Raw genomic sequence first — 23,004 nt, 5'->3', positions numbered from 1 at the left:
AGTTGTACATTGCACGGGTTAAAAAGAGAGCGGAAAAGATTGCAGCAGATCCACGGCATCCTGGTCACAACTTGTTTAATCTTCTCCCCTCTGGTCAGCGATATAAGACGCTATATACTAAAACATCGAGGCACAAAAATAGCTTTTTTCCCTGTGCCATCAAATTGTTGAATTTGTAACTATCTGACGCAACTGGGAGTTGAGGCAATTGTTTTTTTGTAGAAATTTGCTTTTATTGTCTTGTGTATTCACTGTTTATGGTGTGTGTGTGTGTGTAGTGTTTTTAAGTGTGGCCGTGTGTAGTGTTTTTAAGTGTGGCCGGCAGCCATATTAAATTCCGGGTATGGTTTACATACCTGGCCAGTAAATAAATAATAAATAATAATAAAAAAACATGTTATATTTTAAAAGTGCAACTGGGTTCATAGAATAGACACAAACTTAAAAACCAATGGTATTATGTCAGGGACAGCCATTACTTATTTCCATGTATCATGAATCTGATCAGGAAATTTCAGTAATTGTGAGTAATTAAACAAAAGCAATACGAGTTATTAAGACGAGAGAACCTAACTTCTGAAGCCCCGTGGGACAAACAACATGCAGTCATCCAAAAGTTGTTTCTCTTAATTCCCACTGGCCCTAGCTGGAGATCAAGATGTTGTTGAGACTTCCAGTCCAGAGGTAGCTGAAGGGCTACAGCTTCCCAAACCCTTGTGTGCTGCAGCTTGACAAACACTCATGGAAGCTTCCTGTAACATCCTTTATTTATCTATGTTAATCCTATCTCACCTGAAAGGAGATAATTCTCACCCATGATTACTTTGAAAGCGGCTATGTGTAATTTAAGCAGTGACGTTGACTATTTCTGAATCCACCGGGGCAAAAAAAATTAGTAATAGAGATGAGCAAACAGGAGACAGGAGCTGCTGGCTGCTAGCCATAGTTTTATCTCTGTTTATCTTATCTTACTTTCCTTTTAAGGTTTCTTCCTCCCTATTTGTCTTTCTCTACACAGACATGGAGAATTAGCCTTTGCAGGAGAGATAAGATAGGAACAGCTGAAAACTCTGATCCTTCTGAGATAGGTAGAGAAAGCTGGAGGGTACCAGAGGCAACAAGGGAATCTTGCCAGAAGATCAGCCTTTTTATCTCTCTTTTATCTTATCTGTCCTCTAGAAGCTAATTTAACCTTTTGGGATGAGGGGGTGGAGGAGGCAGAAGGAACAGGTCATCAGTTCAGTTTTCCCATTCAGAAACACAAGCATGTGCTCCGGTCGCACCCCATGGTTCCGGATGCTCCTTCAAGCCTTTAAAACGTTACTCTTTTGCACTGCAATTCTCATAACTCATAGTCCAACATGGCCAACTGTAAATCAAAAAGGTAACTTTTCCAAGCACCATGCACCTTTTAGAAATCATTAAAGCAGAAAAGTTTGTTGTGATGCTCCATCAGATTTCCTCCAATTCATGGCCATCCTATGAATGAGCAATGTTCAGAAGATCCTCTCATTAACGGAGCTCTTGCAAACTCAAGACCGTTGCTTACTTCATTGAGTCAATCTCTCTCTCTCTCTTTCTTGTTTGGCCTTCCTCTTTCCCTGCTGCTTTCAACCTTTCCTAACATTTTTTTGTCTTTTTCACCAAGTCTTCTTTCCTCAGGATGTGCCCAAAGTATGACAGATTCAGTTTTTCTTATTTCTGCTTATAGAGAGAGTTCATGCTTGATTTGATCTAGGGCTAACATCTCTCTTTCTGGCAGTCCTGGGTTTCTGCAAAGCTCTCCTTCAGCACCATATGTCAAATGAATCTATTTTTTTTTTCCTGTCAGCTTTTTTAACCATTGTGGCTGATATTGGCATTGGTCTCCTATAACACATCTTTCCTCTTAAGACTTAGCATTATAACCCAAAACTGTTCGTGCTACATATTGCTTCTGTATTAGAACCACAGAATTTCTTCTGCATTTCTCATCTCTAGAGCAAAACTCTTTGTAATTGTATGACTGAAAATGTTCCATTACAACCCATTTTAATTCATCCATACAACCTACTGCAGTGTTTAAGTGTTCCATTGCTTGCTTTATAGTTTCTCTTTTAGCTTGACTTACATTTCTGAGTTCCCTGTTCCAATTATATGCGTTAAACAGCACCTGGCTTTTCTTTTACCTCTCTACCTGCTGGCCACTTAACATCCTTTTGGATTTGCTTTATTAGCAACAGATCAATTGTCCTTGCCCTTTGCTCTTCCTTAGTACTGTAGTCGATTGAATGCCTTGGGAGACCCATGAGTCTCATATTCAAGTATTATCTCTTGTTTCATTTTGGATTGCCCCATCATAGAGCTTTCAAGGTACAAAACTTTCTAAAGTGGCTTGCCATTGCCTTTTTCTGTGCAGTAATAACAAAAGTTAGATCCTCTTTCTGCTAGTGCTCCTGTCTAGTAGCTGCCGTCCAAGAATTTCTCTGCCCCCGTCTCCCCCATCATTTCAATATTCTCTTCTCCAGCTCCTCATTTAGTTTGTTAAGGTAATTATTTTCTCTTCATATTTGGGTAAGTAAATTTTTGGGAGTACTACCTGTAGTACCCCACAGGCATTTTGGCATAAAAAGGTAATTTTTATATGTTATTGTAGTCCCAAAAGATAATTTTTCCAAACTTTGCTTTTGAGTATCTCCTGAGCAGTAGCTCATGACTGGATCATCCTTTCCTCTCCCCATTTCTAAAACCAACAAGCAAACAAACAAGGGTATCTCTATAGTACATATTGAATAAAGCATTGCTTTTGGATCTCACTTCAGGACAGAGATCTTTTATGCAACACACATCTCAGTCCACAATGACCCACAGCAAGGTTCAGCAATCAACCCAGAAAGACAATTATTTGCATTTCCACCAGTCATGCACATCAACATGCCAAAGCATTTTTGGAAATGTGTATTCTGAGGTGATAAGAAATGAGGGGAACTTTTAAGAACAGACACAGCACTGAAAAAAGAATTCCTTTCAGAGGTATAATATTTATTTTTAAAATCTACTGCTGACATCTACCATAGTTAAAAATAACACAACAGGCTAGCTCACAGATTCACCCAGCTGAGATGTTCATATCCATATTTTGGTTGATGGCAAGGAAGAATACGGGGTTCATCAGATCCTAGACTCCCAAATCCACCGAGGAGTCCTTCAGTACCATGTGGACTGGGAGGGCTATGGTCCTGAGGATCAATCATATGAACCCGCAAGCAACTTACACTCCCCCAACCTTGTACAACAGTTCCATGCCGCCTATCCTGATCAACCCAGCCCTTCTGAAGGGGGGAACCCTGAGGAGGGGATAGTGTCGTGAGTTCTGCCAAAGAAGATCTGGAATCTGGGGGGTTAATTACAACTGAGGAGAACACTGGGCAATCAGAATCGCAGGCAGCTGAATCACCACCAGATTCTCCTCACCCAGTAGCCAGGGTAAGGGAGAAGCTTCGGCAAGGACTCATGACACAAAAATCTGAAGCCCACATGAATGCTTTCTATAGGAACAAAAGGTCAACCAGCCCTATTAGCAGGATGAGGGGTTTAGATGGCTGTTGTTGCTATAAAATCTGCACCCAGAGGCTTGCAAGTTGTGGAAGCAACAAGTCAATTCCCTAGCTTGCATCCACACTCCTGCTCATCTTGAACCTTGTCTTCGGGACCCTCAGCTTTGGACTCTGACTTCTGACTACGGTTTGTGTTTTGGCTCTGGCATTTTGGTATCTATTTTGCATCTAGTGGACTTCTGATACTAGACTGGTTTATTGGACTTTTGCCTGTTAAACCCCACGGAAACGTGACAGAGATCATTGAGCCAAGGTACACAAAATAATGAACAACTTCCAATTCTTGTGTGGAGATGGTAATAGAGGGAGGTGTGTCCATGCCCTGGCCCATGACTCCTGTTTTCTTCAGGCTGATTGTTAATCCAAAGTCTTGGCAGCCCTTGCTAAAACGATTCATAAGTTGTTGGAGGTCTTCACCAGAGTGGGTGACAACAGCTGTGTCATCGGCAAAGAGGAAATCCCACATGCATTTCAGCTGGACTTTGGTCTTCACTCTCAATCTAGAGAGATTAAAGAACTTTCAATCTGATCTAGTCTGGAGATTGACATCTTCTGTTGCGGTTCCAAAGGCGTGCTACAGCAAAAAAGATCCCAAAGAGGGTCAGCATGAAGAGACAGCCCTGTCTCGCTCTGCTTCAAATGTCAAAGGGATCTGATTTTGAGCCATCAAAAACTACAGTGCCCTTCATTTCCTCATGAAAGGACCTGGTGATGTTAAGGAGTCGAAATGGGCATCCGATCTTGGGAAGTATTTTTAAAAGGCCGTCCCTGCTAACCAAATCAAAAGCCTTTGTAAGATCTATGAAGGCAACAAAGAGTGGCTGTCGCTGTTCTCTACATTGCTCCTGCAACTGTCTGAGGGAAAATACCATGTCAGTGGTGGATCTATTAACTTGAAATCCACACTGTGATTCTGGATAGACTCTGCCTGCAAGCATCTGTAGCCTCTTCAGCACAACACGGGCCAGCAGCTTCCCTACAACATTGAGAAGAGAGATGCCATGGTAGTTACTGCAGTCGCCCCTGTCACCTTTGTTCTTATACAATGTTACAATGTTTGCATCCTTCATGTCCTGTGGTACCCCAACTTCTCTCCAGCAAAGACAAAAGATTTCATACAGCTCCATGGCTTAAAGTTTGCTGAATCCTGCCTGTTAGAGCAGATGAATGCAGATGGCTTTAGTAATAATCTCTTGCTAGTGAGAAAATGAAGTTTGATATTGTAATGTATAAGCCAAGGTGTTGATGGTTATTTCGCAACCCCTCTGTGGTGACAACCCTTTGTCTATTCATTTGGACTATTGACAGATGAGCTTTAACGGTCTGTGACTGATGCCGGTGATTTCACCACTGTTGGCTTTTCACTTGGCATCGCTCCTTTGTGACATGCTGGCAAAAGTGCTGGCCAGATCCCTGGTGTTCTTATCCTTATTTTGCCAGTGCGAAGAGGGAGGTTTGAATTTTCCTAGATTGTTTTTCTGATGCGATAGCTACAAAAATGGTTAACCTCTCCGTAACAAACTACCTATCTGACTCTGGAAGTAACTATCCACCAAGAATATAATTTATGTGAAACTAGTTACATTTTTAGGTAATGAGGGAAGAACTAAGGCTGTAAACTACACAGCCAGAAAAATGTTCATAGACCTGCACCTGGGAAGTTGGGCTTCCCACAGTAACTTTTTTTTAACTAGCCATATGTAGAGAAGAGGAAATTGAAAAACAACCTTGTTTGCAAATTGTTAATGTAGCTCTGTTGTTGCTCTCCTGTATTGCAGGAGGCTTGGCTCCAGGAGAATTGCCTTAATGAGATGTAAACTAGAGCCAAATGGCAATTTTCTTCCTTCTCTCTCTCTCTCTCTCTCTCTCTCTCTCTCTCGTTCTCTATGTATGTGTGTCTAGGTGTCCTAGCTGGCACCAAGTCTTTAACAGAAATAAATAAATAGTATTATTTGCAAAGATTTGGCCCTCCTAGTGTTCTAACAGCTGCTGTGCTATCACACCAACCAGCACCAGCCCTGCACATGCTCTTCTGTATTGGTTCAAGTGATCACACTGTCAGAACTGATGCAAATGATTCTGCTTTTAAAAAACATAGAAGCCCCAGTGGTGGAAGAGGCCATTCTCTTAGCAATCTCAAGTTGAAAAGAAAGTATAATGTCTCATCTTCCAAATTTTTGTAAGTATTTCCAAGGAGAAAAATAAGCATTGGCCACTTCAGGGAACCAGAGATTACTCTCCCCTACTTTTCATGTCATGGTGATAAAGAAAAAGTAACATGTTACCAATATGAATTTCAGGTTATTCTTTTTCTGTTCAGAATAATAGTAATGATGATAATAATAGCAACCTTGCTGGAAAGCAGTGAGCAGTTCAAAGAGAACCTTTTAGGGGGGAAAAACTATGAACAGTGGTTCCCCGCATAGCGATGATAATGCATTCTGAAAAAATCGTCACTATCCGGATTCATCGCTATGCAGGACTAAAAACCCCATAGGAGCGCATTAAAACATGTTTAATGCGTTCCTATGGACTGTAAACTCACTGCTATGTGGAAATCCTCCATACGGCCGCCATTTTCACCGCCCGGTGTGCGAGGGAAACCATGCAAAAATGCTGCGGGTGGCCATTTTTTCTGGTGGCCATTTTGGAACCGCCGATCAGCTGTTTTTAAAACATCGCAATGCGAAGATCGGTAAGTGAAACACTTACCAATCATCGCAATGCAATTTTTGGCCATTGAGAATGTTGCAATGGGATCGCTTTTGCAATCATAAAAAACACGTTGCTATGCGGATTCGTCGTTAAACGGGGCGCTAGCTATGTGAGGCACCACTGTATTCCAAACTCCACTCCTTATACTGATAGGTGACATGTAGTAGAATTCTCTGCATGCTTCCTTAAGAAAGAAAATTAGGCCTGTTCAATATGACTTTTTCTTTGGAATGAGTAGGTAGGGATGGCAGCCACATCCTTCAGGTAGGAGAGGGGAAAATGTATTTTTAACCTATACCTTCCATCAGCCTTAGCCCACATAGTCATTGGACAGTAGGAAACTATGCGTATCGCCCTGAGCAGTGAAGACGGAAAGTCAAAAAATTAACAATGACAATAATAACAACAGCAACACTAGCTGGCTGGGTTAGCTGTGAAAATAGATAACATATACCAAGCAATATGACAATTTAGACTTTTAGATAATATCTCTACCAACGGCAAGGGGCATTATGAAGGGAGTATGAACTTCTGGATAGCTCAGTGGCTTAGGTCTTTGGCTGCAGAGCCAGAGGTTGGGAGTTTGGTTCCCCACTTGTGCCTTTTCTAGAGTTAGAAAAGGTTCAGAGGGAATTGATATACTTGAAGAGGAATTTTTTTGAGTATAGTAATAAAAATTCAAAGCTTTTAGCCAGAATATCTCAAACAAAAAGATTAAAAAATAATATTGGAATGATTAGAGATAAAACAGGGAAGAATTGCAGCCTGATGAAAGATAAATTAATAATATCACAAGAATTTTATCCAGATTTATATAAAGGAAATAATATACCGAAAGAAGGGATAGAAAGTTATATTAAATAAAATGTAAAGAGTAAACTATTAGAGAATGATAAAAGAGAATTAGAAAAAGAGAGAAAGGATGAAGAGATTGCAAAGGTTATCAATAAATTAACAAATGGTAGAACTCCAGGCTTTGATGGAATGGTCGCAGAATATTATAAATTTTTTAGCTCAACACTGAAAATATTCTATAATGGAATATTGGAAGGAAAGAACATACCAGGATCTTGGAAATATTCACTAACAGCTCTTATCCCAAAACCAAATAAAGATCTGACAGATCCAAGCCCGTACAGGCCTATCTCATAATTAAATCAAGATGCAAAGATATTTACAGCAATTTTAGCAAATACAATGAATAAATTCATTATAAAATATATTAAAGAGAATCAGAATGGTTTTTTAAAGGGACAACAAATGGTAAATTTAACTAGGAGGGTTTTGAATATTATATATAATATAGAAAAAGATAAGATAAAGGCAGGTATTTTATCATTAGATATTTTTAAGGCATTTGATTGTGTAGAATGGCAAACATTAAAGATTCTTTTAAAGGGTTGGGATTTTGGAAAGAAATTTATGGGGGTAATAGATCAACTATATTTGGAGAACATGTCCATAGTAATAGTTAATGACGGGATGACAAAACAGATAGCTCTAGGCCAAGGCACTAGACAAGGTTGCCCCCTTTCCCCAGTTCTGTTTTGTTTGATTATTGAAATATTAGCAAATGCAATAAGGAATGATGATTTAATTAGTGGTATGTATGAATATAACAAAATAAAGATTTACTTATTTGCTAATGATTCCCTTTTGACAGTTAAAAATCCATTAGAATTATTTAAAGAAAAAAATGAGTAGATTAAAAGATTGATTGGATAAAATGAGTTTGAAAGATCAAATGAAACAAATTTTTCAAAATAAGAATATATCATGATTGTATTATACGCAATTAGAAATATGGACTAATGAATGGGTAAAGGAGTATAACAAATGTAAAGAATGTACAAAGTACGAACAATTTCTATTATCATATGAAGGTATTTAGATGAATGAGTCAGTGAAAGGTGTAGTAAGTAAAATTTATAGACTCCTGATAGATTTAGGAGAAGAGACCAAAAATGGAGGATTGACGCTAGTGTGGGAACAAGATTTAGGAAAAAGAAAAAATTGTGAAGACTGGATGATGATATGGAAAATATGGGTCAGTGAGAATAAAAGAAATTTTATTAAAACCAAGTTTAAGATGGTATTTGACACTGACAAAATTGAATACAATTAACTCTAATTATCTGAATATCTTTTGGAAATGTGAGAAGGAAATTTGTACATACTTTCATACGTGGTGGGAATGCGAAAAAATACAAAGATTTTCTAAACTAATCTTTAAGGAATTTGTGGAAATCCTAGCTGCCTGTAAATACTGCCCATAACTGAAGACGTCATCATGTAACAACTGGGCCTGTATGAGAAACTGCTATGTTTATGGGAAATGCTTGTTTGATGTTTTGTAATCACATATATAGTTATGTTGTATGCCACATATACATTAATTATAGTTATATGGTAGATGTATGCATTGTACATGTGCATTACTGTTTCTAGGCAGAATATACTTGACGCCCGATTGGTTAAGATGTGTCGTATGATATGTGATGTCACTGAGTTATGTAACCTGTTGGGTTATTAAAAGGGGGTATCCAGGATGGCTAGCTAGCTTTTGCTGGAGAGCTCGCTGGAACACGCTTCGCACTCCATTTTGATGACTGCAGTCTGGTCCTTTCAGAGATCTCTCTCTTCACCACGGATTGCCGGAGCCGGACTACAACAGGAATGAAGTGATATATGTGGAAGCAATATAGAATTTAATCCTGAGATAGCTTTGTTATCAGTTTTTGTAAATGTGGGATATGATATGATATGATGACTAGAGAGTTGATTACCAATTTATTAATAGCAGCCAGATTAATAATAGCCAGAAATTGGAAAACAAAACTTGAATTTCAAATGGAAGAATGGTATAATGAATAGGGAATATTGCTATAAATTTTATTTATTTATTTATTTATTTATTTATTTATTTATTTATTTATTTATTTATTTATTTATTTATTTATTTAATACCCTGCCTATCTCGTCATTGCGACCACTCTAGGCTGCTGTGATAAATTAACTTGTAATTTAAAGGTCATGAAAGAAGAGATAAAAAAGTAATTTTTTATGATATATGGGGCAGATTTATTGAATATGTGCTAATAAAAGGGAAAGGGAAAGTTCCAAAGCAGGACTCAGTGCAGTTCTGGAGAAGAGGACGATAAAGGAAGAAGAAGAACAAAGATAAAGGAAGAAGAAGACTACTGCAAGAGGTCCCGACTAGGGTGGTGGGAAACACAGTTGATTTGTATTTTGGTTTATGTATTTTATGTTGTAGTTATAATTTTTTAAAAGGGGAAAATATTTGTATTTCTATCCCCAACTATGGCGATTGAGTGATTGCTTATCATCAGTTTGGGTGTTGTTCTTTTATGCAATGACCATATTTTATTATTATGTTTTAATGGAATTTTGTATGCTGTCTCAGGAAATCAGTTAGACTGAAAAGGGTTTTTCTCAATGATAGACTGATGGATAGATTGAAAGTATAATCTTAGACCTGCAGAGCTGGAAGGGACTCTATGGATCACCAAGTCCAACCCTTGTCAAGGAGGCCCAGGGGGGAATCAGACTTCCAACCTCTAGCTCCAGGCCAGATGCCTAAATCTTCAAACAACTCTCATCCAAATTACATAAAAGACATGAATGCCCCAGCAGAAGAATCACCTTCTAGGACAGCTCTTCTGCATAGAAACTATATGAATTGGATCTCCTTCTTTTGTTTTTGTACATGATTGTCTGGAGGTCTGAGACAGCAAACAACCTATAATGTTTTGCATTTTTGTAAACAGAATCTCCCTATCTTCTTTTTCCTATTTCATCAAGTGGCTCATTTGATTTCTATTGTCCCTAGACCAGCAAATAGGATTAGCCAGGTGGCCGAGATTATGATCAGGGATAAGCAGGTTAAGTGGGCACATGACTAACAAGGGGCCATATCCACTTTAAGCAGCCTAGCCAGAAACCATATAACAAGAGGCACACTAGCAATATTAAGAGTTCCAGGGTGAATCTTCTAGAACGCATCTTCTTGCTGTGTCTATTTCTGCCTGAACTTTGCTTCTGCTTATCCCTTCCATTGTTCCAGCTGAAGTTCCAACGCTCCCCAGCTTCAAGACAATCTAACAAGACTAATGAGAGGTAATTTTTGTCACCCCTAATCAATTTTCTGGGAGTATTTTTTCCCACACATTGATGGCTTCCCAGTCTAACCTCCCCACTGCCTTTTCTTTGTGTGTGTAGTTTAGATGGAATAGCCTTCTGCTTATACAACTCTGAGATTTCCCAGTAACACAATGTAGTCATTAGGCAAAATCCTGTTGCATAACCTTGCACTGCTGTAAAATGGATAAAGGTGCTGAAATAATTAATTTAAATTGATTTGAAGCTTCTTAACCCAATACCACCCCTTCACAGATTGCTGCCTTGCCATGGTGAAGGGGCTTGAGTAATTCAAAGAAGCTATGGGCTGTGCTGTGCAATGCAGTGACACCCAAGACGGAGAGGTCATAGTGGAGAGTTCTGACTAAACATGATCCACCTGGAGCAGGAACTGGCTAGCCACTTCAGTATCTTTGCCAAGAAAACTCCATGGACAGAAAACTCCATGGACAGAAACGAAAAGATATGACGCTGGAAGATGAGCCCCTCAGGTCACAAGGTGTCCAGCATGCTACTGAGGAAGAGCAGAGGACAAGTACAAATAGCTCCAGAGAGAATGAAGTGGTTGGGCCAAAGCCGAAAGGGCACTCAGCTGCAGAAGCGCCTGGAAGTGAAAGGAAAGTCCAATGCTGCAAAGAAAAATACTGCATGGGAACCTGGAATGTAAGATCTATGAACCTTGGGAAGCTGGATGTGGTCAAACAGGAGATGGCAAGAATAAACATTGACATCCTGGGCATCAGTAAAGTAAAATGGATGGGAATCGGCGAATTCAATTCAAATGATTATCATATCTACTATTGTGGGCAAGAAGCCCATAGAAGAAATGGAATAGTCCTCATAGTCAACAAAAGAGTGGGAAAAGCTGTACTGGGATACAGTCTCAAAAATGTAGAATTATTTCAATATGAATCCAAGGCAGACCTTTCAACATCACAGTAATCCATCTTCATGCACCAACAACTGATGCTGAAGAGGCTGAAATTGACCAATTCTATAAAGACTTACAACACCTTTTAGAACTCACACCAAAGAAAGATGTTCTTCACATTATAGGTGACTGGAATGCTAAAGTAGGGAGTCAAGAGATAAAAGGAACAACAGGTAAATTTGGCCTTGGAGTTCAAAACGAAGCAGGGCAAAGAGAATAACCTGGTCATCATAAACACTCTTTTCCAACAACACAAGCGGCCTCTCTACACATGGACATCACGAGATGAGCAATACTGAAATCAAATTGATTATGTTCTCTGCAGCCAAAGATGGAGAACCTCTATACAGTCAGCAAAAACAAGACCTGGAGCTGATTGTGTCCAAAGATGGACATGATAAAAGACAAAAATGGTAGGGACCTCACAGAAGCAGAAGACATCAAGAAGAGGTGGCAAGAATACACAGAGGAATTATACCAGAAAGATCTGGATGTGCCAGACAACAGAAATAGTGTGGTTGCAGACCTGGAGCCAGACATCCTGGAGAGTGAAGTCTTAGAAAGAATTGCTAACTTCATGGCCAGTGGAGATGATGGCATTCCAGTTGAACTATTTAAAATCTTAAAAGATGACACTGTTAAGGTGCTACATTCAATATGCCAGCAAGTTTGGAAAACTCAGCAGTGGCCAGAGGATTGGAAAAGATCAGTCTACATCCCAATCCCAAAGAAGGGCAGTGCCAAAGAATGCTCCAACTATCGTACAATTGCACTCATTTTACACACTAGCAAGGTTATGCTCAAAATCCTACAAGGTAGGCTTCAGCAGTATGTGGACTGAGAACTCCCAGAAGTACAAACTGGATCATGGAGAAAGCCAGAGAGTTCCAGAAAAATATCTACTTCTGCTTCATTGACTATGCAAAAGCCTTTGACTGTGTGGACCACAGCAAAATATGGCAAGTCCTTAAAAAAATGGGAGTGCCTGACCACCTTATCTACCTCCTGAGAAATCTATATTTGTGACAGGAAGCAACAGTTAGAATTGGATATGGAACAACTGATTGTTTCACAATTGGGAAAGGAGTATGACAAGGCTGTATATTGTCTCCCTGCTTATTTAATTTATATGCAGAATACATCATGCAAAAGACAGGACTGGATGGATCCCAAGCTGGAATTAAGATTGCCGGAAGAAATATCAACAGCCTCAGATATGCAGATGATATCACTCTGATGGCAGAAAGTGAGGAGGACTTAAAGAACCTCTTAATGAGGGTGAAAGAGGAGAGCGCAAAAATGGTCTGAAGCTCGACATCAAAAAAACTAAGATCATGGTCACTGGTCCCATCACCTCCTGGGAAAAAGAGGGGGAAGATATGGAGGCAGTGACAGATTTTAATTTCTTGGCTCCATGATCACTGCAGATGGTGACAGCAGCCATGAAATTAATTAAACACCTGCTTCTTGGGAGGAAAGCATTGACAAACCTAGCCAGCATCTTAAAATGTAGAGACATCACCTTGTCGACTAAGGTCCACATAGTCAAAGCTATGGTTTTTCCAGTAGCAATGTATGGAAGTGAGAGCTGGACCATAAAGAAGGCTGACTGCCGAAGAATTGATGCTTTTGAATTGTGGTGCTGGAGGAGACTCTTGAGAGTCCCCTGGACCACAAAGAGAACAAACTTATCAATTCTGAAGGAAATCAACCCTGAGTGCACATTGGAAGGACAGATCCTGAAGCTAAGGCTCCAATATTTTGGCTATCTCATGAGAAGAGACGACTCCCTGGAAAAGACGCTGATGTTGGGAAAGTATGAAGGCAAGAAGAGAAGGGGATGACAGAGGACAAGATGGTTGGACAGTGTCACTGAAGCGACCAACATGAATTTGACCCAACTCCGGGAGGCAGTGGAAGACAGGAGGGCCTGGCGTGCTCTGGTCCAAGGGGTCACGAAGAGTCGGACACAACTTAACGACTAAATAACAACAACCCAATCGCAACCCTATCTCAGATCCAAGGCTCTCTAGACCACTCCTTTGTCCTGCGGAGCGCATCAGAAGCCTTGAGATCAGGGGTTGGGGAGACTTTAAAAGTCAAACATTGCCATTAGATTGGGACCTTGGGCAGCAATTTTTGATTTACATACACTTTTTCCCAAGGTTCTCGAAGAACTCTCCAGGGCAAGATGGAGCCATAGGGCACCCCAGAGGTTGAAGGGGTGAGGATAGGAAGCGTCAAATCAATTTATATGAACTACTTCCAGTACTCTGAGAGTGATTTACTCCAATGCAAAGTTCCACAATTGGTTGCTGTCTATTGTTTTCCACAAGGAATTCTCATGCCGCACTGAATGTTTGTTCCATGTAAGATGATAATAGGAAACCTATGCTGTGCAAGACATGTGCAACAATTGGATCTCCATCCTCATCAAAATTGAATGTGAGCAATTGCTGACTGTTGATTTACCATAACGTCACCTCCGGAAATACCAGCTGGGTGTCATCATTACAAACCAAGAAGAATAAGTAGGTGGGAGGGAAGAGGTTGCTAACATGGGGCAAACTTTCAAATAAATTTTTCTAATACTCTAATATCTAGAGTAAAAATCCTTAAATCTCTTAACTCCATTAAATGTGTGAGTGTTGTTTTCTGCATGTAGAAATAAACCACATACATATATATATTGCAGTACCAGAGATTTACTGTCTGCAGTTCTCATCATACTGAAAAGAATTATACAGTACGTATATTTTGGGATGAATTCAAGCTTAGAGTCAAGGCAGATGAAGAAGACAACATACAATGTCAATTTTTCATTTCTTTATAAGGTGTTGGATGGCACTAATGAATATATTAAGATGCAAAGTTTTGCTGTTTGATGGGAAATCATCCACAGACTCCAGGAAATAAAATCATTTTTTAAAAAAACATCTGACAAGTCAAAACTGCAGGTGTGTAATTTACTGCTAGGCGCTGCGTCACTGCAATGCAGGAAACATGGGAGCTATATAAACCTATTAACATTGCCCATTGGCATTTAGAACCTCCCATGAGCTACAAAGAAGCTATATTCAATCTTACACAAACTAACAAGGTAAGTTTTCTAATTTTGCCCATTGATACCCCATTCAAATCTCTGCAGTTAAACAAACTGATAAACAGTGTGCCATAGTGGACAGGATGGCAAACTAGATTTCAGGAGGTTTGGGTTCTGATGGAAACTTACTGGGAGAGTGGATCTGGCAAAGTCACTCTTTAAATATCTCACTTGCCTTTAAAGCCAGCATTTGTCCGAAGACAGTTTCAGTGGTCACGTGGCCAGTGCGACTAGACACGGAACGCCGTTACCTTCCCACCGTGGTAGTACCTATTTATCTACTTGCATTTTTAAATACTTTCGAACTGCTAGGTTGGCAGGAGCTGGGACAAGCGACGGGAGCTTACTCTGTTGCGTGGATTCGATCTTACGACTGCTGGTCTTCTGACCTTGCAGCCCAGAGGCTTCTGAGGTTTAACCCATGGCACCACCACATCCCTTTAAAGCCCTATTGGAGTCACTGTAAATCAGTTCTGACTTGACAGCAAATAACTAATTAAACAAATAGATGACTTTGGAAAAGAATAGCTCAGGAAGATACCTGCTCTTGACTCTTTTTTTTTTATACAAAAGATCATGTACATAAGGTATACAACAAGGCAATTATTGTTGTCTACTTTGAGGGCAGGGTTGTCCACACTATCAATATATATTGCTTTTATACTAGTTAAACTACTGTGGTTTTCCACAGAGAAACCAAAGAGCTGTAGTTTTGTATCCTTCACTACAGTTCTGTTGGACATAGTGTAGTGGATAGATAAGGACTCAAGAGATGGGGGTTCAAGTCTTGCTTAGCCCCTCATTGGGGCCAATCAAGTAGTAGCAGCAACAGAGAACTACTCCTTCAACATCTACCTTGGAAAACCCTGTTAGGTAATTCATAAGTTGAAAGTGACTTCATGGTTTGTAACAACAACAACAGCTGAGAGGCCAGGATTCCCTGGAGAGAGTCAACTGCTATTAACAGAGATGCATGCCACTTTTCTAACCAGCATATCATGGTAGCATTCAATTTCAGCAAATATGCTGTGTTCACAGAATGTTTTTTTAATGCCCTTTTGTCCTTTTTTTCCCCAGAGATGACTGTGTGCATTTTCCTGCTGTGTCTCGCTGCTATAGTGCAACAATCAGCCAGATATGTAAGTTTCTTACCTTTGCATAAAGGGTCAGCAGTATTGGCACATTGGGACATAAATTATCTCTTTATCTGGCTATCTGCCTATGTATCATATTTATACCCGCACCTTTCTATTACAAAGCAGTACTCAAGAATAAAATAGTAATAGAATAAAAGAATAAAAACAAATAAAAGCAAATGCTTAAGGTTGGCTAGAAATAATGTGAAAGTGTTATTGATGTCATGGAGATAATTTCATAATATACATAGATATCCCAGAGGGCTCTTGCTTCCTATCTCACTTTAGACAGAGGCAACAGAATTCGCTGCCAGATCCTCCATTAGTCCAGCTCAACAAAATGAGATTGTTGGTAAGCACAATGCTTTACGGAGAAGCGTAACGCCAACTGCCAGGAACATGCTAAGAATGGTAAGTCCTGAAAAGCTAAATGTTGCGCACGCTTAGTATATTTAAGTTAAAGAGACTCGTGGCGCAGTGGTCAAACTGCTGTACTGCAGCCAAAACTGTGCTCACAATCTGGAGTTCATTCCAGGTAACCAGTTCAAGGTTGACTCAGCCTTCTATCCTTTCGAGGTCGGTAAAATGAATACCCATCTCATGGGAGGGGGGGGGAGGAATGTGTAGCCTGCATCCTTAATTTGTAAGCCACCCAGAGAGTGCTTGAAACGCTAAGGGGCGCTATGTAAGCAGCATGCTTTGCTTTGCTTGCTTAAACTATGCATCCTTGCCAGCAGAAAACATTTGCTTGGGATCCTTTCACAGCAATGATCAAAGCTAAAGCTAGATTCATAGAACAGTTTGTTTCCCGGACAATACAATCCTAAGCATGTTCACTCAAAAATTATTCCTACAGGTTAAGTGACACTTGTTCCCTATATTTTAATTGCATTTTAACCGCTTTGACTTTTTATTGTATTTTAAATGTTGTAAGCCGCCCAGAGACCTTTGGGTAGTGTGGGTGGCATATAAATTAAATAAATAAATAGAAACATACTTAGGATTCCAGGCATGGCATTAAGATCTGACCCAGGAGCAGCACACAATCTAAGTACTGTAGGTAGGACAGAGCACCTCATCCTATAATGAAAGAGTGGGTCTCCTCTCACCCTTTGGATCATGGCCCATCAGGATCTGAACCAAACATCTTTTCTTTCTCTTATTGATTGAGCAAAATACTAGTCTTAAATCCAGGGATTGTGCTTTAGTTGTATTAACAGCTGGAATCACCTCAGTGGTCAAGAAATGTGATTAAGAGAGTTTTTCACATTTGAGAAATTAGGCTTACAAAAAAGACCAAACACAAAACTAAGCAAGCAAATTTGCAAATCCTGTGAGGTGAGAAAAGCATCTGATGAGCTCTCTCTTCTAGTGGTAGGTTATCTGTAATGTATTTTTCGGGGGGGGGGCAGTTGCCTTGAAAAAGCTGCTTTCACATTTACAGAATGATTTCATACGCTTTTCTGTGAAGACAGATGAGGTAGGGATTCTAAACTATTTTCTTAATCAGAACAGTGGTGCATACTAATGAAACAGTGAACATAAATAAAGCTGCTTCCTCACCTGGAGCTGTTACCCACCAACGAGCCAGAAATCTGTTATGTCATAAGTTTCTCATATGAGAGTCATAGGAGTTGATCATGCAAATTCACATTAAGGAGGTCAGGCTGAGGAAACATTATGACGGGCAAACATAATTATGAGGTGGAGCACACTGAAAGCGTAATGATACACCACACTACCTCTTAGCTTCACATTCCCTTGGACAGATAAAGTCTACACTTTGGCTTGCTTCTCCTCCCTACTTTTTTCATTCCCTCAGGAAAAAAGTGTCACCAGGCTCCTAGGCATCTCTGGTAGCAGTTCTATAGTACCATGATGGTGATGATAGATTTTCTTGATAAGAATAGTAGATTGTTCTGAATTATCTCAAATGCAACACAAGGTATTTTGGGATGTCATGGTCTTGCACAGGTAAAAGGAGGCACAGTGGTTTACAAACAGCTTTAAGAGGCTTGACCACTGGGTTGATGCAGCTGCCTGCATTCTTTCACTCTCTTTGGTACGGGAATACATGCTCCTGATCTAGCTTCAGATATTCAAACAATGTTTTAGAGGAAATCAGCATGACATCGGAGCAGACAATTTAAAAACTATTCTCACACACATGATGTGACCAATGCTAAAACCTGACAGAGACCAATACTATCTGTTACATGTTTGCATTAGGAATTTTCTACAGTATATTTTTTCCCATACAGGAATGGAATCCAAAAGCTGCGGAGAATTCCAAATGGTGGGGAAAAAAGTGTACTTTCAGACACAGCCCAAAAGAGAGCCGAACTGTCAGTAAGTATGACTACCAGTAAGGCCAATGGAATTATGTTTAACAAGTTTATGTATAAATATAATTCAGAAATTCTTACAATAGATCCTGATTGCTTATGCCTGTGTATATCCACAGAAATATCAGTAGATCACTAATATGATCATCATTAAGCAGATGAGAAGGTGGCTGAAACGAAAAATAATACTGTGTATAAAGTTACCTTAGAGAGGTCATATACTGTATTTTATTTCATTCCTGGTGGTGACTAAAATCTGGAGAAGCGGCACCTCCACTCATCTCCATCCACCGAGAAAAGCTTCTCAGTAGAAGCCCTTTCTCTACCCATGGAAAAGTCCTTGACCAGGAAGCTAACACTAGGCAGTCCTCTTCAGCAGCAAGTGTAATGTTCCAAAATGAGATGATTGTTATATTTTCATTTCCTGAGGTGCTGGAACTAGAAGAAGACCATGGTGATAAGGAGCATGTCATCTATTTCATTCATATTGCAACAAATTAATTTTTTGGTTTGTTTTATTTCAAGAACTTTTTGTCTCAAGAGAGGGAGACACAAGTGTGAAGAAAGAGAATTTTAGTGACCACCATTTTGTGTTTTTCCAGAAAGCTCTTTACTGTTGAATTGGTGTTTTGTTTTTAATTTTAAATGATAGTCCCTAACTGAACATTTATTGGTTGATCTTGGGCAGTTGTTGTTGCTCAGCTTGACTTACCTCACATGGTTGCTCATTGCTTTTCCTGGGATGTGGAAGAATCACTGATCTCCCCAAGTTCAAGTAGAAATATTCACTCATTTTCTTTCTAGTATATTTCATACTACCTGCTGACCATTTATGTTCTCCCTTGTAGATGGAATACAATGTGGTGAAAACCTCTACATGTCAACTGCAGCTACTTCATGGTCTAAAGTCATTGAGAGCTGGTACAATGAATCAAAACATTTCAAGTATGGTGTTGGAGCCACTGCTCCAAAAGCCGTAATAGGCCATTACACTCAGGTAGCCCAAATGATCTTTTATTTATTTTGTCAAATTGTGCTTAAATGCTAAGTCAATAAGGGTGACCACAAGAACTGTTAGAAAGCTTATTTGATGGCTGTCATATGAGATTATTGTGCCAAGTTTGGAGGATTTAGGAGTAGACAACAACTCTAAAATAATATAATTGAGAACTATACAATTTGTGATGCAGTAAACTGCACTCAGCTCCCCAAAGCCATGAATTGAATTTGTTTGTTTTTTCTTGCTGGTTTTTGTTTTGTTTTATTTTTTGCTTCTCCTTTCAGAGGGCCATGATGTCACTTCCAATGGTTTAAGCTTTCAAGCTTTGTGTGTATGTTTCCATAGCTCAGTATCAGAACAAATATACATGAAAATGTTTCTTATGTCTATGTTTTCATATCTGCAGGTGGTCTGGTATAAGTCTTATCTAATAGGCTGTTACGCTGCCTCGTGTCCTACAGCCATCTTCAAGCACTATTACGTTTGCCAGTACTGCCCTGCGTATGTATTAACCATCTGTTTCAATGATTGTCTTCTCTAGGGCATAATTCCATTAAAACCACATTGACTGCAAAAATGGGAAAACAATGGGGCTTAAATGTGTGTGTGGCGCTGGCTGAATCAGATCCTTGGTTAAGTTTAGTTTTAATGAATATTTCAGGTGTGTTTCAGGTCTGTCACTCCTTATTCTATTAGTTCTTCTGCACAGATTTTCTTACTTAGAAGGAAAAAGTAGACTGGAGTATAAGTAGATTGAATTAAAATGAAGAATGTTTTAAAAAAAATAAGGGTACAATCCCAGGCATTTCCATCTGGGAATCAGCACACAGCAAATTGCAATTATATGCAAAGCAAAATGTATTATTAGAATTCAGAACATTTGTCCATGTAGCTTAATATTGTCTTTGACAATAAGTGCCTCTCTCTGTTGCCTCTGGCAAAGGTATGTCTCATGACTAATTATCTGCTCCTTCTAACAAGTGGAGATACCAAAGACTCAGCCTACAATTATCTCTATACAAAGTATGTGTTCTAATATTAAGCTATGGGTCCTCCCCTAAATTGGAACATGTCTGAGCAAACATCTATAAGATTGTACTGCGTGCCCATTTACAAAGGAGAGCATCATATTAAATTCAGTAGGGCTTACATCTGAGGAAAAAACCCATAGGCCATGACTGTAAGAATATGTGTACCCTTATGAGAACGCTAGTAAAATGAGTAGGAAATGTTTCTTTCAAAAACAAATTGCTTAAATAGTGGTTTAGGTTTCCGGCTGAGGAGCCAGAGGTTGGAAGTTCGATTCCCCAGAGTGCCTCCTTAACAGGAACTGGACTTGATAATCCATAGAATCCCTTCCAGCTCTGCAGTTCTAAGATTATACTTTCAATATATCTATCATCTATCAATCTATCATTCAGAAACACATTTCCACTCCTAACTGATTCCCTGAGAGAGCATACAAAATTCCATTAAAAGCATAAATAATGATAGCCGTTGCATAAGAACACAACACCCAAACTGATGATAAGCAATTACTGTACTCAATCACTATAGTTACTAAAAAGGGGGTAGAAATACAAACATTTTCCTCCTGAATATTTCAAAGGGCAGTGTCACACACAGTTCCTGGAAATGAGTAGATGGTACAGTTTAAGATCACCACCAAGAAGGATCTGCCCTGAATGCCATCATATTTTCTTTTCAAAGTCAAGACAACCATTGTAAATTAACATGGAAACCAACAAGCAGTCAGTACTAATTGGTATTGGTACATAATTTATGGATGTCAGGCAACACAAAAAAAATGAAAATGTAAAGAAGGCAAAAATATGGTGGCACCTTAAAGACTAACTGCTATGTTTTATAGCACTTTCGTGGACAAGTCCATTTCTTCTGACATTGATCGAGCTGCTGCTGAGCCAAGCACGGCTTGCCTTTGCCTCCTTCCTCGAAGGCTGCAAGACCTTACAGTCTCATGTGAGCAACTCAGTGGGAGAGGGGGAACAACAGGTTATTTAAAGACTGTTTTCCCCATCTCCTCTTCCTCCTCTTTTGCTGGCACTCACCCGCCCGGCCCTATATTCTGGTGTGAGTTTATCTGGTCACCTTTGGGGCCAGATAGGAATTTTTGACCCACATCCTGATTGGCCTTTGGATGCAGGCATTTTTCACCTATCCTGCACTGGTAAAGGTGCATTGGCATGTTTTGAGGTGGGATTTTCGGTCACACAGGTGGGTAGTGTGGATAAAACAGGTTTTTTGGTGAGTCCCATAACAATCTCAGGTAATGTATAGCTCATCTGAACTCCGAGCGCTGCAGATCATGTGATTACAGTGTTTAGGGGGAAAGATGCACTCGGGCCACACCCAGACCAACAGTCAACAAGGAGAGGGTCGCTTGGGGTCCGGGCGTGGTCAAAATTGCACCGGCCAGGTTTTTCACTGCCTTCACGGCTGCAAAAACCTGGGCCAGGGACTTGCCCATTTGTTTGTTATAGGGTCCGTTCAGACCTCTGTGTTTGAATCTGCAGTACAGCAGGACCCTCCTTTGCCAAAGGATTGGCAACATTGATTATTTCAATAAAGTGTGGCCTGTGTTTAACCCATAATTCTGGCCTCACGTCATTATTCCGGGGTAAGGGGGCAATGTTAGAGAATAACTGCTATATTTTATATGAGCTTTGGTGGACAAGTCCATTTCTTCCGACATATAATTTATGTAATATAATATTGGTCCTGTACCTCTGGTGATGCTTGATAGTATGTTCTGTACTGGGTGAAGGTTTGGAAGTAATCCAGCTAGAGATCACAGGTAGTATCTTGTTGGTGTTGGTTGCAACATCTGAGGCATGGTTTTGAAAGCGCTTCAATGCCAGCCAAGCAAGATGACAAAAGCAACCTGGTCATTCTTTCTGCTTTTAAGTCATTCCCCAGAAAATCATGGGATAACCATATGGTTAGGGTTACTGTAACTTCTTTCTGAGTATACCATTTGTTCATGCTAGCTCACAGGGCTTACTTCTGAGACAGCAATGTCATCAGTTATTCATGCAGCTAATATTATACACAGGGGAGGTACAGTTGGTCCCCTCCTTTTTATCCCTCTGCCAACAGTTGAAGACCCAACTCTTTAGACAGGCTTTGAATAACTTTTAACAATTATAACTGAGTCCTGGATGCTGAACCCCTGGGTTGTTTTTTTTTAAAGTTTGACTTCATAGTCTGAAATGTTTTTAAATTACTTGATTGATTTTTCATTAGTAGTATAGTTTAATTGTTTTTAATCAGTAATTTATTGTGTTTTTTATTTTATGTTTTTTAACATTGTGATTCCTGTTGGGTCCCTTCACTGGGAGAAAGGCAGCCAACAAATGATTTAATAGATAATTAAGTAGGAAAATTGTGAAAACAGCACAGGAGAGTTTATGAAATCCATCTCTGTAAAGTATCCATCAAATTTTCAAAAAAAGTCTAAGTAGCTATGCAGTCCATATCTAGAAGCAAAAATCAGGTTCAGGTAATACTTTTGTTGGATCACTAAAATGTTATAGATATTTATTTAATGAATACATACATATTTCTTTTTCAAAGAAAACTGTCTCGGGTTCTAGGTACTGCAAACGTGCATTCATAACCATTTACAGTGCCTGATTCTTTGCCCTTGTCTTCGCAGAGGGAACGTAGGTTCACTTAATACTCCATACACATCAGGACCACCATGCGGGGACTGCCCTTCAGCTTGTGACAAAGGACTATGCAGTAAGTGCAAAGAACTTCAAATGTCAAAACAGCAGTCTTTAACATTAAGGAACGACATTCAACTAGAGCACAGAATTTGCACCATTAGGCAACTGCCACTAAATCAGAATAAGAGAAGGGAATGTGAGGATATATTTTAATCTGACAAGGAGACAAGTTTCTCATCACAGGCGGTTTCTTCTAGATCTGCCTCTGTGGACACTGAAAATGACTATGTGGTGGGAAAGCCCTGAATCCTGCACCTAGTTTAATGGTGTG

At 39.6% G+C, this 23,004-nt stretch overlaps 1 protein-coding gene across 2 annotated transcripts in view; it reads left to right on the top strand.

Moving 5' to 3' along the window:
• Positions 1 to 23,004, top strand: part of LOC110077509 (serotriflin) — a 31,342-nt gene that overhangs the window by 2,285 nt on the left and 6,053 nt on the right. Inside the window, exons 2-8 of one of the 2 annotated variants that reach the window (XM_020790624.3) lie at positions 10,396 to 10,448; positions 15,581 to 15,642; positions 15,928 to 16,050; positions 17,901 to 17,988; positions 18,833 to 18,981; positions 19,391 to 19,485; positions 22,661 to 22,746. In XM_020790624.3, the coding sequence (XP_020646283.3) occupies positions 10,442 to 10,448; positions 15,581 to 15,642; positions 15,928 to 16,050; positions 17,901 to 17,988; positions 18,833 to 18,981; positions 19,391 to 19,485; positions 22,661 to 22,746 (610 nt within the window). In that variant the 5' untranslated portion in view covers positions 10,396 to 10,441. The remainder of the gene's footprint in view (positions 1 to 10,395; positions 10,449 to 15,580; positions 15,643 to 15,927; positions 16,051 to 17,900; positions 17,989 to 18,832; positions 18,982 to 19,390; positions 19,486 to 22,660; positions 22,747 to 23,004) is intronic. The other variant, XM_020790623.3, reaches the window with a different exon arrangement.

Source organism: Pogona vitticeps, chromosome 1 (assembly GCF_051106095.1).
Source record: "Pogona vitticeps strain Pit_001003342236 chromosome 1, PviZW2.1, whole genome shotgun sequence".
Classification (NCBI taxonomy): Eukaryota; Metazoa; Chordata; class Lepidosauria; order Squamata; family Agamidae; genus Pogona; species Pogona vitticeps.
This window is presented reverse-complemented; position numbering and strand designations above follow the sequence as displayed.